The sequence below is a fragment of the Neophocaena asiaeorientalis genome, unplaced genomic scaffold (assembly GCF_003031525.2).
Source record: "Neophocaena asiaeorientalis asiaeorientalis breed wild unplaced genomic scaffold, Neophocaena_asiaeorientalis_V1.1 scaffold78, whole genome shotgun sequence".
NCBI classification, from domain to species: domain Eukaryota; kingdom Metazoa; phylum Chordata; class Mammalia; order Artiodactyla; family Phocoenidae; genus Neophocaena; species Neophocaena asiaeorientalis.
In genome coordinates, this window is record NW_020175018.1 from 11,997,236 (window position 1) to 12,013,320 (window position 16,085).

General features: G+C 51.6%; 2 protein-coding genes across 17 annotated transcripts in view; one reads left to right on the top strand and one right to left on the bottom strand.

Moving 5' to 3' along the window:
- The window catches only part of RALGPS1 (Ral GEF with PH domain and SH3 binding motif 1), a 273,494-nt gene that overhangs the window by 146,670 nt on the left and 110,739 nt on the right, over positions 1-16,085 (top strand). The window lies entirely within an intron of this gene.
- Positions 1-16,085, bottom strand: part of ANGPTL2 (angiopoietin like 2) — a 34,183-nt gene that overhangs the window by 3,729 nt on the left and 14,369 nt on the right. The window contains exons 3-5 of the mRNA XM_024762180.1: positions 15,958-16,084; positions 2,189-2,382; positions 328-598 (exon numbers count right to left, since the gene is read on the bottom strand). Of these exons, the coding sequence (XP_024617948.1) occupies positions 328-598; positions 2,189-2,382; positions 15,958-16,084 (592 nt within the window). The remainder of the gene's footprint in view (positions 1-327; positions 599-2,188; positions 2,383-15,957; position 16,085) is intronic.

Genomic DNA, 16,085 nt, shown 5'->3' on the forward strand with positions numbered 1-16,085 from the left:
GGGGACATGTGGCCGTGACACCCAGTGCCTCAGGCAGGGGGTGATGCAGTGCACAGCCCAGTACAATGTCCAGCTTGGCCTAGAGTGGCCCTCAGATATGTAATTTGTGCACCTCTTTACCTTCCCCTTTTTGTAAATGCCACGGTGACCCAGCCTTGCGAAGGGGATCTGTGGGCAGAGGGCAAAGGAGTGGGCCTTCAGGGGATGGGAGCAGGGTTGGGCAGCTGGGCCCTGGGATCTTCCTGTTCTCAGGCCTGGGAGTCAGTCTCGGCTTTGACTGACCTCTTTCCCCTGCCCTGCACCTGGGTGTGACTCCCCCGGTCCTACCTGTGTAGACATCATGGTCTCTGTCCAGGGTGGTGAACTGCTTGCCATTGTGCCAGGTAAAGGAGTCACCGGCGTTGCCATGGTAGCGCCCCAACCGCAGCTTATAATACTCGCTCTCAGGCTCCAGGCGGAAGCTGGCATATTCTGCAAAGACCTTGCGGCCAGACCAGTCTTCCATGGTCACCAGCAATTTGTAGTTGCCTTGGTTCGTCAGCCAGTAAATGTTCTCCAGGCCCAGCCAGTACTCGCCGTCGATGTTCCCAAACCCTTGCTGGGGAAAACGTGGGCAAGCATTAGTGAGGAATATGTAGTGCACTCAGCCAGCAGGGCCCGGCTGTCAGCTGCTCAGCGCCAGACAGAGAGGCCTGGAAACAGGCAGAGCAGAAGGCAGGCCTGCATTTAATTCCCCACTCCCCCAACCTGGCTGTCACTTGATGAGTCACTTTGCCTGTCTGAGCCTCAGTCATGCAACACTCAAGACTATTTAGAGAGTGCCTGTTTCATGCTAGTCATCGTGTGAACGTGGGAGACGCTATGTTACCTTCCCTGCAGGGTTGCTATAAGGACACACGTAATATGGTAAATTAAGAGCCTAGCACACAGTAGGCATGCAACATGAGTTCCTTGGACAATTCCCTTACCTTCTCTGAGCTTCTGTTCCCTTCTCTGGGAAGGGGCTGTGTGTGAGGGTCCCATGTAAACTAATGCACAGGTGTGAGCTGTGACAAAGGCATGCCACATCCACCTGAACACCCTCCTAGGTCTAGAATCCAGGGGATTTGTTATAGTTTTTCCAAGTATTTTTGGGTGTCATCAGCCGAGTGGTGGCCACTTGAAGTCTTGAAAAATAGGTGGATTCATTAATGATAATAATAGCTAGTATTTAGTTAGTACTTACGGTATATTGGCACTGTTGGCAAAACTTTCCGTAGGTCATTTTATTAACCCTCATGCCAACTCTGTGAACTAGGTACTATCATTATCCTCCCTAGAGTGGGTGGACTGAGGCCTGGGGAGGCCCAGTGTCCCAGAGTGCCTGAGGGCGAGGTGGGTTGGAGGGCAAGCAGGACAGGACCGGGGCATGGCAAAGCCACGTGTGGGTGTCGTGGTCCAGGGAGTTTGTCGGCTTTGCAGGTGTCAGAGGCCTAGGCTGTATTTACTGCTCTCCCCCTTCCTGACTGTGCCACCTTTTCATCTGTAAACTGGGTCCAGACCAGTCTCTTCCTCCTGGGGTTGATGTGAGAGCAAAGGAGGTAATGAACGGAAGCACCCAGCGCTGCGCCTGGCGTGTGGCAGGTGTCAGTGAACTCAGCTGCCCTCGCGTCCTCGGTACCACTTCTTTGTTCAGAGGAGCGAGATGGGTGTTGGGTGGGTGGAGCCCTTGCAGCCTTTCCTTCTACAAGGAAGAGCATTCAACTTCCCAGGAATTGGGAGCCCAGAGGATGAGCCCTGGAATTAGGACCCAAGTATTCCCACAGTTCCCCAAAACGGGCTATGTGGGAGATTTTCCCGGGGCTTGGGAGCCTTAGGACTTGCCCCTTCTGGGCTGTGAGGACAGGTCTTCCCCTTGAGAGCCCCAGCTGGGACCAAGGTGCTCCCCACACCTGGCTGGGGTGAGGGGCTACTGCACCCCAGCATTTTGAAATTCCCACCCCATTCGTGGGGCTTTTGTGGTCTGAACCCCTGTCTCTGTCCTGCCACAGTTGCTAGTGGGGCAGCGAAGGAGCGGCTGGTCCCCCCCACCCTGGTGGGTTTGCAGAAATGGCCCTGTCAGTGTCCTCCTCCCTTGGGCCACACAGGCCCTGACAGGCAGCAGGCACCTCCTTCCGAGGGCCCTGGCACTCAGGTGGGCAGTCCTCACCTTGTACGTCTCCCAGTTTCGGAAGAAGTTGACCGAGCCGTCCAGGCGCCTCTGGATGACGGTCCAGCCCCCGGGGTCATGCCTCTGGTCGCACCACACCTGCATGAGGCGGTTGGTGTTCTCTGGCTTCACCAGGTAGATGGAGCTGGTGTCATGACCATCCTCCAGGGCCTGCAGGCAGTCTCTCCACGGGCCTGGGGACACAGGTGTGCGGCCGTCACAGACCTCCCTGCTGCCTGGCCGCCGAGCCACGTCCTCCTCTCCCCTCACCCCTGGCTGCGACCCGCGTGGCACGGCCTCGGGCAGGACTCCAGCTCGAAGCCACAGACCTGCAGGGTGAGGGGCCTGATTTGGGTAGCCCAGGGCTAGGGGTCTGGGCGCACTTTCACCCCTGACTCCCCTGTGGTGTGATTTGGCGGAGCTTCCTTACCTCTCCAAGCTCTCGGTTTCCCCAGTTTGTAGAAGGGAGATCATGTTTACCTCATTGGGGCTGTAAGGATTGCTTGGATCATTTGTGTGCAGTTCCTGGAGTGATTTTTTCTTTTAAGTTGGTTATATTGGCAAAAAGAGATGTGAGCCTGCTGAGAGACAGCAGCGTCCGTCAGCACCGAGCGGGCTCTGCCCGGTCAGTGAGCCGGGCTCGCTGCCCCTCCCAGCACGGCTGACTCCACGCCCGCGACGGTGCTTGGTGACAGTCGTTGCAGTTTTTAGTAAGTGAACTTCCATGGGGGTCACAGGGGCCCAAACAATGCCCAGAATCTGTAGCCAGAGGTTTCGGGATATTTCTGGGATTCAGATGCTGGCCTCCAAAGACCTTTAGCGGGGACCAAATTTCTGTTCAGCTCCATCTGTATTTTCCAAAGGAGGCTCACCGAGGGCCAGGTGCTCAGAGCCCATGTTTTGAGGTCCATGCGCTCAAAGGATGGTGTCTAGGGCACCTTCCAATCCATGGCTCTCTTTTGAAACTGAGACGAGAGGGGTTCTGTGATCTGTGGCTTCCCCGAGTTTGGGCAGCCCAGTCAGAAGGGATGGTGTCACTACCGTAGGTCTCTCAACACCCCTCCCCCACTTCCCCTGGTGGTTTCCTGTGTTTGGACATTGGTCACATCAGCAAGAGGGTACAAACCTGAGTCACCAAGGGCCAAATAAGCTGGCTTCTTCCTTATTGATCTGAGAAAACTTTCAAAGTTTTCCAAGACCTAGCCATTGAACTGTGTATTTTACAATAAATAAAATCACCACACATAGCTTCAGCTTCTCTTCAAAACAATCCTAAACTGGGAATGGTTAAGACCAAATGTCCTAAGAAAATTCCATCTTATTCTATTAATGTGTATGTTTATTCAACAACTGTTTATTGAGTTCCAGCCCCAGCAAGTCCTGTGCCGGGCAGTGGAAGCCTAGGGCAGGCGGGGGCTGCTCCCATGTCCAGCGAGGGGGGAGCTGACTTCACCAGCTTTCTCTCAGCCTGAGTTCCTGTGGAATCCTGTCCTTCCTGTGCGTGGAGGAGGGCGGAAAGGGCAGGCATCAGGGACGGGTGCATTTAGCTTTTCCTGTGTAGGTCAGACTTCTCACATTCCCCCCTAGCTGTGATCGGGCTGGATTAGTCCACACCTGATGGTTAAACAGGACAAGTTTGGGTTTGGTCTTTGTTGGACACCTCAAGCTGGCTTCTCCTGAGGCCTCACAGATGGGCGTGAGCATCCCCACCTGGAACCTGACGGCAGGGCGGGGGCGTCTCGCTCACCCCTCTGTCCCCAGCACTCAACAGCACTGAGAGGGAAGGTGGGCATGGGTGCCCACCGCTGACAGCTAACTGGGGCTCCCCCTTCATCCTCCAGCCATTACCTGCTGGCCAGCCCTCCTTCCCCCAAGGGATGGCCAGGGCCCCAAGCGCCCGCCTGGTAGCAGACGTGGCGCAAGCAGCTGCTTCCTTCTTTGCCTTGTGCCTCTTCCGTCCTGGGAAGCGGAGGCCAGACTCCAGAACGAACATTCATGAAGGAGAGAAAGATTTTGGTTGTGTTCAGCCCGTGGCCCCGGGGACCAAAGCAGAGAATGGGAGTCTGTCTCCGGCAGCTGGAGCAGAGCACAGAGCGGGCGTGGGAGGCCTCCCAGCTCGATACCAAGTCAGAAGCACAGGAGAGGCCATTCGATGCGGAAGCTGGTGACAGAAGGTCCGGCAGAAGCCTGCAGAATAACACCCAACTGAAAACGAGCAGCCAGGCCTCTTCCTGCAGAGCTGCCGTGGGGCTCCATGGATTCTCAGGCTGAAAGGCTGGCTTTGAAGGCGGCGCCGCATGGGGAGAAGCTTCGAGGACGCCAGGAGGGTAGCCGGTCAGCTTCGCGGCTCCCATCCTACGCTACCTGTGTGGGTTCCCTGAGTGGTTCCAGCTTTACCTTTGACATTTCTACAAAGGGCTGTTTTTAAAAGGCAAGTATTTTTAAATATTTTGGAGCCAACCAATCCCTTTAAGAGTTTGGGGGAAGAAGCTCCAGACCCTCTAACTAGAAAGATGCACAGACATACAATTTTGCTTATAATCAGAAGGTAAATGGACTTCCAAACCCCAGATTATGAAACCCTGCCTCTGAGAGAGGCTTGACTGGAACGGTAGTAACAATAAAATATTTCTACTAGCCAACACGTGTTGGGCGTTTACTACGTGCCCCATCCATGCATTTATACCCGAGATCTTCCTGACACACCTGCCAGGTAGCTAGTAGTCTCCCCACTCTACAGATGAGGAACCTGGAGCGTGGGGACGTTGGGTGACACTCCCTCCCGGTAGGGGCAGGTACGGTATCTGAACCCAGTGGTCGTCCAGAGCCCACGCTCGAAAGCCCTCATCCTTTTCCTCAACCGGAGTGGACTCCAGGATAGGGGTCCAGGCTGACTTCTCTCCGTGTCCCTACAACTAGTCTTAATCGTTGCCGGTCAGCCAGGTTAAGAAAAATAAGAACGTATACTTCTTCTCTGTCAAGGTGTTATGCCTTTTTAAATCTTTGATTTGTTTTTCTTCTATGCTTACCTTTTGGTGTCCTTTGCCCATTTTACAACGATTTCGACTAGTTTACAACTATTTTAGTGTTTCTTATGATGGAGAATCTTTCCTTTCCTTTTTTTAAAAGGCAAATCTAGCAGTTCTTTCCTTGAAGGCTTTTTAGGTGTGACATGCTTTCTAGAATCATGGAGTAAGTGCAAAATAGTGTAGACATGTGTAGTATTTTCTGCTGTTACTAAAAAATAATCTCCATACATCTACATCCTTCACTTCACATGACACTGAGGACTTTCCATCAAGGATGTTTCCAGACAGTTATCTCTCAGATACCCTTGCAGAGCTCTAGAAGATCTCCAGCATTCAAACATGTTCCCTTTTCTTATTAAAGGCACTAGTGGCAAAGGTCAGAAAATTAAATGATGGATGAAAATCAGTCAGAAAAATGCTTGGTGTTTTTCACAAGTTGGCAGCAGTAAAATGATAAAGCAGCAGAAAACGGCAGCAGTAAGATTATCACGCGGCTCCATTAAAACGGCTGAGTCAAAACATCCTCCTCTGATGAGAAATCTGTACCTGTTACGTATACACAACGTCATTGTTGCGGGGTCGGCCGAGGTGTCAGACGTTGACTCAGGAATCTGTGCAAGAAGCGTTTGTGTGCTGGGGGCAGGACCCCGAACTTGGAATCAGGAGCCCTTAGCTCAAAGCTTGGTGGCCGCATCTCCTCACAGTGTGACTTTGGGCAGGCCCTTACTAAGCCTCCATCTCTTCTGTAAACAGACGGAAAGAGCCCTACCTGTTCTGAGGGTCTCCTGAACACAGCACCCCTCACGAGGCTGACCAGGGCAGGTGCCAGAGAGGGTTCTTTTTTTCTTTCCTTTGATAGATGAAAGCTGGTAGTTTTGAAGCTGTCCACTCCCCGCCATCCCCTAGCCCCAAACAAGCGACTGTATTTGCTTTCGGATTTCCAAGACTAAGTATAAGATTATTTACTGATGGATGTTTTCCATAAAGGCATATTGTGGAAGTCAGAACTTCAGCAGAGAGGGCCACAAAGACTAATGGGAATGAAGAATGGAAACCTTTTTTTTTTTGTCAGTGAGGCTGCATCTTCTGTGGAGCAGTGCGGAGTACCCGGCAGTGTTTCGCTTGGCGCTCCTTCTGAAAGGGTAGCCCTGCCCGGAGCACCGGGCCAGCACTAACTCAGCGGCACCAAGGCTGTGAGTGCAGGGAGCGTCCCTACCTCATCTCTGCGAAGAATATATTTACACTGTCAGCGGAGCTGCAGCCAGAACGTTCCACGTGAAGGAAAGCGCAGCTGCCATGGCCGAGCCGAGTCTGTGTGGTTCCCTAGAGGAGCAGCACAGGCTGTGGAAGGCACACAGGCCCTGCAGTCAGGAGGCCTTGGGGAGAAGGGACATCGGCAGTGGGAACACAGAGTTTACAGATCTTGGGCCCCCAGACCCCAATGTCTGGTGAGCGTCGGAGGCGATCGGGTTTGGGGGCCTAAGTCCCCTCCCTGCTCCCTTCCTCCTCACTGGGGTTCCTGACAGAGGAATCTGGCACACAGGGTCCCTCACCTCCCGGGAAGCCAGAAGCCACTTACTGCTGGCTGCTCTGGGGCTCAATACCCTCAGTGTAGGGCCTGCTGGTAAAGCCAAGTTGGAGCCCGCAGCCAGCCCAGACCTACGGGTAACTTCCTAGTTCCAGTGTCCTCCCTGTGGGTCTGAGGCAGACCACTTTCGGCCTGATGCCCACCCAAGCCCCAGTGGAGAAATGGGCTCACCAACTGCATCAATTTTCAGTGCAGTCACCCCTCCACTAGGGAAGTGCGGCCCCATGAATATCTGACCAGGCCTGTTGGCCGCGGCCAGGAGCTGAGAAGTGGGTAGACATCGGGCCTGTGTGGGCCAGAGCGATGCCTCTTCTCCCTGCTGCGCCTGAGCCACGGGGAGAGGGGCAGAGTCCTTCCCGGCCGTCAGCTGGGCTAGACCACGCAGCCGGCCAGCAGCCTGACAGGCCTCTCTACCTCCTAAGCCCACGTCTCCAGACTTGACCACCTGAGGCCACACAGAGGACCCTGTGGCCTGCGGGAGAGGTTCTGGGGTGTTTAGTCCGTATGTGGGCACTGCAGAGAGGCTTCTGTGATGTCACCAGGAAGCACTGCTCTTATGTGAGAACCGTGTGCTGCTTCCTGTTCTCATGGATGGTCTGCCTCTAACAAGTCTTTTGGCCACTCCCTGAACCAGTTTTCTAACAGGAGAAATGACTAGTTGTGTTGAAATTGGATTTTCTGACCCAAATGAATAATCTGAGCACCAGGGCACATGTCCACTGCTTAGGTGTGAGTCCCACCCCGGCCAGCACGAGGACCTGCCAGGCGTCCCGGGTGAGGCAGGACAGCCGAAACCCAGTGTGGGGGGCAAGGAGCAATCACGTGTGCTGCTCGAGTCTCATGCATCCAGACAGCTGGGGAAATCATATTTTGGTTGTGAACATGTATATTCTATGTCACTCACCACTTTTCAGTGAACCAGAGCACAAAACAATAACCTAACACAGGAACAGACGGTCCATTCCCAAAGCCATCTCAGTCAAGTTCCTGCAGCGCCCCAGCAGTGACATTCTAAGTATCGTTTCTGGTCCTTCTGGGGAGAGTCCAGACGCTCATGCCTGCTGTTCAGGCCCTTTAAGTCCTCGGACAACGAGCACACTGCCTGGGGCTGACAAGCTTTTCAGGAGTTTATGAAAAGTATTTGAGGCCTAAAAAAATTTGTTAGCTAAAAAATATGAAAAGAAAACTGCAAAGTCAAAATTTGTAAGTATATAATTAAATTTCTACAAAGTGTAACATTTTGTCGAATTCATTAATTGTTCAATTTAGTCTTCATAAAAAATGTTATTACTTTTGAAAACAATTTGTAGGTTACACTTTTCTCACTTCACAAGAATTCCTGAACATGCCTGATGTTTGCCGAGAAGCCAGAGCCGACCATAAATTGTGCTGCACTTAGCCAAGTAATTTCAAACACAAACTTACTAAAGATCCTTTCAAAAATTTTACAGTAAAAGTTATGTTAGATGTGCGAGGTGGGTGTATTTCAACGCACTTGGTACATCCTGAGGCATCCCCAAGTAAGAGCCCCTTGGGCCCACGAAGAGCTTGCAGGGGTCCTGTTTCTGCCTGTTTGACCTCAGGATAAACAGATATTACAGTATTGGTTCCCAGAGAACACTTTCAAAAGCACTGTGCCCACTCCTGGGTTTCCACCAGTACCCTTGGGCAGGGGGAGAGACAGAGACTTTAAAGCGATTTTAAAAAGAAAAGAGGTCAGACTGGGAGGGGCTCTGGGGGGGCTCCCTGGGTGCAGAGGTGAGCAGTTCCCTAGGGCTCCCTGGACTGGTGGGGTGAAGCCCTGGGCTCCCCGGTCGTAGTGATGGGACTGAGTGGAGCTGGTCTGCGGGCACGTGATGGAGGAGCTCACCAGACCCACGACTGCGCCCCGCAGATCGCGGACGGGGCGGTCATTCCTATGGTTGGCCAACCCGTTCACCCTTCTCAAGAAAGGGAATCAGCTTATGGGCTCGTTCTGAGAGAACCTGTGTTGGCTTTCATTGATCACCTCTAACTTTTCCAAATGCTCACACATCCCTCTTCATAATCTTTTCTATAATTTCACTGGGGTTTGACCACATGCCAACTGGTATGCAATTTCTAGTATGTCATCCTTTTTCTCTTTCTGAACACAGGACGTTTGCCCAGCACCAGGCCTGATCTTCATGATTTCTTGATGATAGTGGCAGTGGTTGTGAGAGCACATCTGCCTGCCCTCAGCCCTCCTCGTCCCCTCCTCCAGGAAACCTGCCTCAACCCCAGAAGAGCTACTCAATCCTTCTCAGGGTTCCCATAGGGCCTTACATATCTATCTTTACTGGAATATAGTAAGAGTGATGACTGCCTCGGATCCAGAGCCTTTCACATGCCAGGTGCTTTACACAATTTTATTTCAGCCTCACAAGCCCCTGGGCAGAGTGATCACACGGCTGGGAAGCAGAGGACGTGGGGTTAGAACTGGCTCTGCCTCCCACGCCCTGGTTCTTTCCACTGTACTGTGCTGTGGCTGTCACATGTATTGGGATTGTGGGGGTCTGTCTCCCCACCAGGCTGTGGGCTTCTCCGGGGCAGAAGCCTTCTCGGGGCAGTGACCATGGGTTGACCCTCCCAGTCTAGTGCCAAGAGTCACCTGGCGCCTCCCGTGCCTTCCTCCGTCTCCCGTCTTCCCACCACCGTGAGCTGCGTTCCCTTTGTCATCTTCATTCTGTTCTTTCCAGTTTGAGAATCAATAATAATAAGTCCATCTGGAAACAGGGATTCCCACAACAAAGGATAATTAGCATCCAGACCAAACCTTGAGAAAGGAAACCTGTTACCCGGGGAAGCCCGGACAGTCTGTAGCAGAAAGCCTGCACGTTATTCCCGGGGTAGGCCCAGATGGTTGGATTTTCTGTTCTTTTCGATGGCACTCTAACACACCACCTAAGATATCTCAGCATTTGGAAATTTTAAAAAAACTGTTATATTTGTCACTTAAGCTTAAAACTTTCCTAGTGAAATTTCTCTCTGTATGTATAGTAATTTTAACTTAAATTATTTAAAAAATCCATGAAGGGAAAATCATTTATTCATTTGAAGAAATGACATAAAAGCACTCCAGGCCCTACAGCTCCACTGGCTCCGCTCGAGATGCAGGGCCAGGATCCAATATGCCCTTTGTCCAGAGTCATCTCAGGGGCAGCTGAAGTGCTGCAGAGGTGGAAGGGGCTGTCTCAGTGTTCCCGGGGCAGTCTCTGTGGCCTCCCTCCCTCCTTGCTGCTGACTGAGGTCACTGAGAAGTGGGCTGTGTTACTTTTACAATAGTACGTGACGCACTGCGCCTGACAGACCTGGCAACCTTGTCTTAGACACTGCAGTAGGATGCTCACTTAATGCTGCTTGCTTTATCATTTTTTCTGGGGGAGTATCTCAGGGTTATGATACAGTTCACAGCATCAATTCACCACAGCAGTCCATTCGTGTGACCAGTGAGCTGGCCACAGAGGCCTGAGCGCCAGGATTTTCTAGATTACGTTCATTTTGCCAAATTGTTGGGATTTCCAGGCCGCGGGATGCCAGCTCACCACTCGTAACAATAACAAGCTGGTGGTTTATCTCCCGGGGCTGTAAATAGCCTGAGCATTTAGCCGAATGTCCTCCCTGCAAAGTCCCTGAGTAATAGAGGGAGAGCTGCTGCACTCCAGAGTACCCAGGAGGAGAGAAGAGAAAGCAAAGCCAGGAGGAAGATGCCCCAAGTCGAGCTCAAGGGGCTTTTGTTTAGGAAGGAGCTAGCAAAGAATGTTCTTTGAAATATCACTTGATTATGTAGTTTGTAATGAGTTTGGAAGTCTTATTTTGTTCAACGATAACATTCTAGAAACGTGACAGCAGAGCACAGTGAAAACAGCACAGGCTCTGGAGGCAAGAGAGCCAGATTGGGTTTTCCCCACAGGCCCTGTGACCGTAAAGGCCGAGTGCTTGGTGGCTGTAGTCACCCTCACCGTCCTCACAATGCCCTTCTCCAACCCTCCGCCGGGCCTCAGGCGCATGTGGGACCAGCAGGGCTCACCTGGACAGACCATCGCTTGACCTCCAGAAGGAATGGAAGCCATGCGTGATCTATCTCGTTCTCTATTTTAGACCACAGTCTAATGTACATATTCCCTACCTCATAATGGGAAATAAAATATAAGGGAAGAAATCCATCTAGGAAAACAATCTTCTTAAAGTTGCCTGTGCCTCCCTGGCCATGGACCGTCTGTTGTGAGGGATGGGTGGTTTCTGTGTGTTATCTGTGAAGCAGCGTGGTTGACACCTAATGTGGCCCCAAGAGCAGATCATAGCTACTGATTTTTATATATTTAGGGCTAACATATTTAAAGAAATCAGGACTTCAGACTTAGCTATACATTAAAATGCTGAGTTGGGATTCCCTGGTGGCTCAGTGGTTGAGAGTCCACCTGCCGATGCAGGGGACACGGGTCCATGCCCCTGTCCGGGAAGATCCCACATGCCGCAGAGCGGCTGGGCCTGTGAGCCATGGCCACTGAGCCTGCACGTCCGGAGTCTGTGCTCTGCAATGGGAGAGGCCCGCGTACCGGAAAAAAAAAAATGCTGAGTAGAAGTAATTCCAGACAATTTGTCCATATATGATACAAATGAAATATCAGATTTATCGGGAGCTTCGGTTGGGTCCATTTACTGGAAGTCAGGTGCATGTTACGTTTTCTGTGGGAGAGCTCTGTTGTTTTAGAAACTCCGTAGTATGAGGCTAACTTAATTCTATTTTCTTTATCTTATTTTCACAGTAATGATGTCTTTGTTATCAGAACCTTAAGAGTTCTAATAACAAACCTAACAAATCTACCAGATCTTTTACAAGGAGCTGCCTGGAACCTGGTACATGAAATAGTGATGGAGAGTCAGGTCCCAGGCAGCTGGCACCTGGGGTCAAGTCAAGCATTTATAGAGTGATTTTTACACCAGTTGCCCCCTAGCCTTTCCATGGGAATGTGTAGTATCCCAGAGTGGCTAAGACACCCTTGGGTTTGAGCCTTGGCTGAGCCACTTACTTGCTGTGTAATCTTAGCTAAGTCACTTAACCTCTCTGAACCTTAATATCCTGGAAGTTACAAGTCCAGGGACCAGTGTTGGCTCTGTCACTGACAGACTCTGGGACAAGAAGGCTATGCCAGGGGATCCGAGAGGCCTCTAACAAGCCCTAATATTTTATGATTTTATGGTCCCCTCTTTATCCACTGAGAAAACAAACTGAGCTGATTATGTTTTTCTCAGGAGAGAAAACAGCTAGAAATGTCTACTCCTTTTGGTTTCTAAAGATTCATTTCAGACAAGGCCTCACTGTGGCAGCTGGTGGTCACACTGCCTTTTCTTCTCTGGTCAGTCCCTAGGATGGCGCCGTGGCAGGAGGGCTGGCATGTGCACGGCGGTGCCTGTGCTGCGCTAAGGAGTAGTGTCCTGGGCCTCCCAGAGCCACCTTGAGAGCAGGCTGTAGCCGAGGCTCCGTGCTGTCCTCTCCTTGGCCTCTTAGAAAGTGACCCCTGCAGCCTTCCTCTTTAGCAGACCTGATTGACGTGCATGCACAGGGCACCCAGGTGGAGGAGGAGGTTGGGGACGTGTAAGCGTGAGGAAGGATGGACAGGAGGAGGGAGGGCGGCAGCCACGGGACCCCCCAGGGGAGAGGGCCACAGGCGGGGCCATTTGGCCCAGGCCTTATCACAAGCATCACCCTAATGGAAATGCCCTTAGGTCTGGCCAGACCTGAGAGAGACGGGACAAAACCCAAGTGAGACGCCAGGGAAGCCGGGAGCTGCCTGGGCCTCCGTCACTCAGGCTCTCAGAGGCCTGGGCCTGGCCTGGGGCCAGCCTGTTACTGTCTGGCTGGGAACAAGCTGGTGAGAGCAGCTTCAGATAAGGGGCATGGATCCCTCAGTCCCCTGGGGAAGGGCGTGTTGCAGGCTGAGCGGCCCGGACAATGAGGAAAAGAGTAGGTGGCTCTGAGGTTGCGGAATGAAAGATTTAGGAGCTGCCAAGGCTTGAGTGCAGAGGTGTTTAATTGCAGAAGTGTCTCTGGCTGAGCGATGTCCCCAGAGCAAAGAATCTGTTGGGCCAGAGCACAGAGGAAGGTTTTGTCTTCCAAGACCAGAACCTGCCCCCTAAGTTCTCAGAACAGGCCTGATAAGAGCTCTCTGCCGATTGGCTGAGAGTGACCATCTGCCTTTTCCTCCTGTCCTGGTCCAACACCAGGAAAGGGCAGGGCCTCCCAGCCTCTCTCCAGGCTCTGCCCGCCCCTTCAGCTTCTGTAGCCAGGTGCTCAGTCTCGGCAGGGAATGCCTCATGTGGGGAGTGCAGTGGTCAGATGAGTCACAAGGAATCAGTTACTGACAATCAGTACCAACATTTGGGAAGGCTTTGCTTAAAAAAAAAAAAAAAAAAAAGGTAAATTATTGTGCATTCAGATTACCTCTGTAATAAAATCACTGCCATTCCCTCCATGCAGGTGTGCTTCCTTAAGTGGGAGAGAAAGGGGTTGGTTGCACGCAGGAGCCTTGGAATGCAGACAGTCCAGGCTGAATTATGCACGTGAAGAAGCAGGAGAGCCAAACGACTTGAGGTGCCAGGATTAGGGCCACGCCCCTGGGTCTTTGCACGGACTCATCTCCACTGGGGACCCACTAGTAACTCAACTGCCCAACTCCCAAGTCCACCTGGTAAACTCTTACAGATCCTTCACTCTTACGTCCCCACCTCCGTCCAACTTGTCCCTTCTACTGCAGGCAGACTCAGTCATGCCACCTTAATAGATGTAGTGCCTGTAGGCGGGCACTTAGCACCCCGTGGTGTTACCATAGTGACTGCACAGCCCATGATTTTCACTGCATTCCTGATTTCAGGTACTTTGTTATGTTGGTCCCATAAGTTCTCACACCATTCTGGAAGTTTTGGCTTTGACAGGTGTTCTCTCTCAGAGAAATCCTTTGTCAGACCTGATGTGCTGATTTTAGGGTCTAGAACTGGTGGGCACTGGATAGGTCCCAGTGCATTCATGAATCTGCCGTCTCCCCCAGACTAAGTTCCTGGAGGTTAGGACTGTTGTTTTCACAAGCCCCCAAGTCCAGCACTGTGATTGGCAAAGAGTAGGGGCTCAGCTATTGTTGGCTGCCCCACATGATGTGTATCACATGCCTGATTGCATTGAGTTTCCACGGCAACCCTGTGATGGTATGACTCTTCTCCCCATTTTATAGAGGAAAAATTAAGGCTCAGAAGAGCTAAATAACTTTCTTATGAGCGAACAGCTAATAAGAGGTAGAGCCTGGGTGCAAACTTAGGTCTTTATTCCTACACTATGTATCCACCAGCTTAGTTCAAGCTCAGGAATGTCCTGGAATTGTTGAGTCAGAAACCAGAGATGCTTAAGCAAGAGGAGATCTATTGCCTAACTATTGAGGTCAGCCTGCCTCATGTCAGAATTATATCATTCAGCTGAGCCTTCATTTGGTGCCATGGGCACGTTTTACCCTCTGGGTGTTCTATCAGGATGTATTAGCACACTCTGCCCTCTCTTTTGGAACTCCCTGTTTAAAATAGACATGTGTACAGATGAACCAGTCATCAGCTGTAGAAAGCGAGAGCTAAAAATGGTCTGTTTTTTACATTTCAATCTCCTGTTTCAAGATGAAGAGACCAAGACCAAAGGAAACTCATAGCTACCATGTATTGAAACTTACCATGGGCCCAGAACTGTGCTAACCACATGTTGTGCAGTATTTCATTTAATCCTCAGGTAGGCACTATTTTAATCCATCCTCTATTAATAGGTGGGGAAACTGAGGCTCTGAGGGGCTCTGAGGGGCAAAGTGACTTGCCTAATGTCCCAGAGCTAATCAGTGGGGGAATCAGAATTTGAACCCAGGTCAGTCTGCTCCAGAGCACAAGTCCTCAACCTGCACACCCAGTAGAGGGCTTGGCTGCGAGGAAAGATGCTCTGCCCTGCACCTGGCTACCCCCACAGACCTGCAAACAGCGCCGCCCTTGTCTTTTGCGTGGGCCACCCTCGTGCACTCAGGTTCAGCCTTCTCTGGAATTAGCAAGAAACTGCTCTTCCCAGTACTGGTGGTTATTTTCAGAAGTGTGAAATAAATGTAAAACAGGATATTTTCAGTAAAAATATCTCTGACTTGAAGCAGATACATGGTTACTTTTTTGCAAAGACGAACATAGTCCTCATACGACAGCCCATTTGTAAGGCACACAAGGTCCTGGTTGAATGAGAGACTGAGCTTCAGGGGGCTGGGCTCATGCTCCCCCCGGAGTGAGGATTCCCAGAGTCCTCGGGCACAGAGGAGTCAGCCCCAGCTTTAAAGTGAAAAGGCCTGAATTCAGACTCAGCCTGAGGATCCTAAGCCTGTGAGCAAGTCACTCATCCTCTCAGTTAACCTTCCATAAGGAGCTGCAGGGGTTAATGATGTAATCATGTACGTGAAAGCGCCCGGCGCCAGTATCTGGGTCAAGCTTCAAAACCTACCAGCAGCCCCATTCCTCCCGCATGATGATATTTTGAGAATTACCATATTTATTTAAGATGAAACATGTATTTAAGAGTGTATGGAATCATCACTGAAAATTCTAGATGCATCCGACGCTAGGAAATGTGTGGGCTTTAGAAAGTACTCCTTCCTCCCCTGCAGCCCCTCCCTACAGCGTGTTCATCATACTTCTGCTGTGATAACACTTTCTTTTCCTCTGGTCTGTTGTTTCTTCCGTGAGCATTTACTAAATGCCAGTTCTGTGCCAGGCACAGTACGAGAGCTTGCAGGAGAGACATCCTACCTGCCAACACAGAGCACCTCTCGCAGAGCCCAGAAGACTCAGGCCTGGGTTTTTTCCTATCAGAAGCCAGAAAACACTTGTTGTCTTCTGAGATTTCCCTGTCTCCTGGTTCTACCTTGGAGCATCCACCTGAGGAATATCCCTCTCTCACCCCACCGGCTCCTGCGGCTTGGCCCAAGGGACCGCTGGGGGATTGATCGCGCAAGCCTTTGGCCCGGCTTCAACTTGCCACGGCTCTTCCCCTACTTGTGGTCACAGCCAAGGGAAGCCTGGTGCCCGGCCCTGAGGCCCAGATGTTGCAGGTTCCCGGAAGGACTTACCCGACGGCTTGTCTGTGGAGGATGGGAGGCTGGTGAGGGTGGGCATGGTGGGCAGAGGGGGCGGCAGCACCTTCAGGTTCTGGTCGCTCTGGATCTCGTTGGTGGAGATCTGGTTGATGATGCGGTTG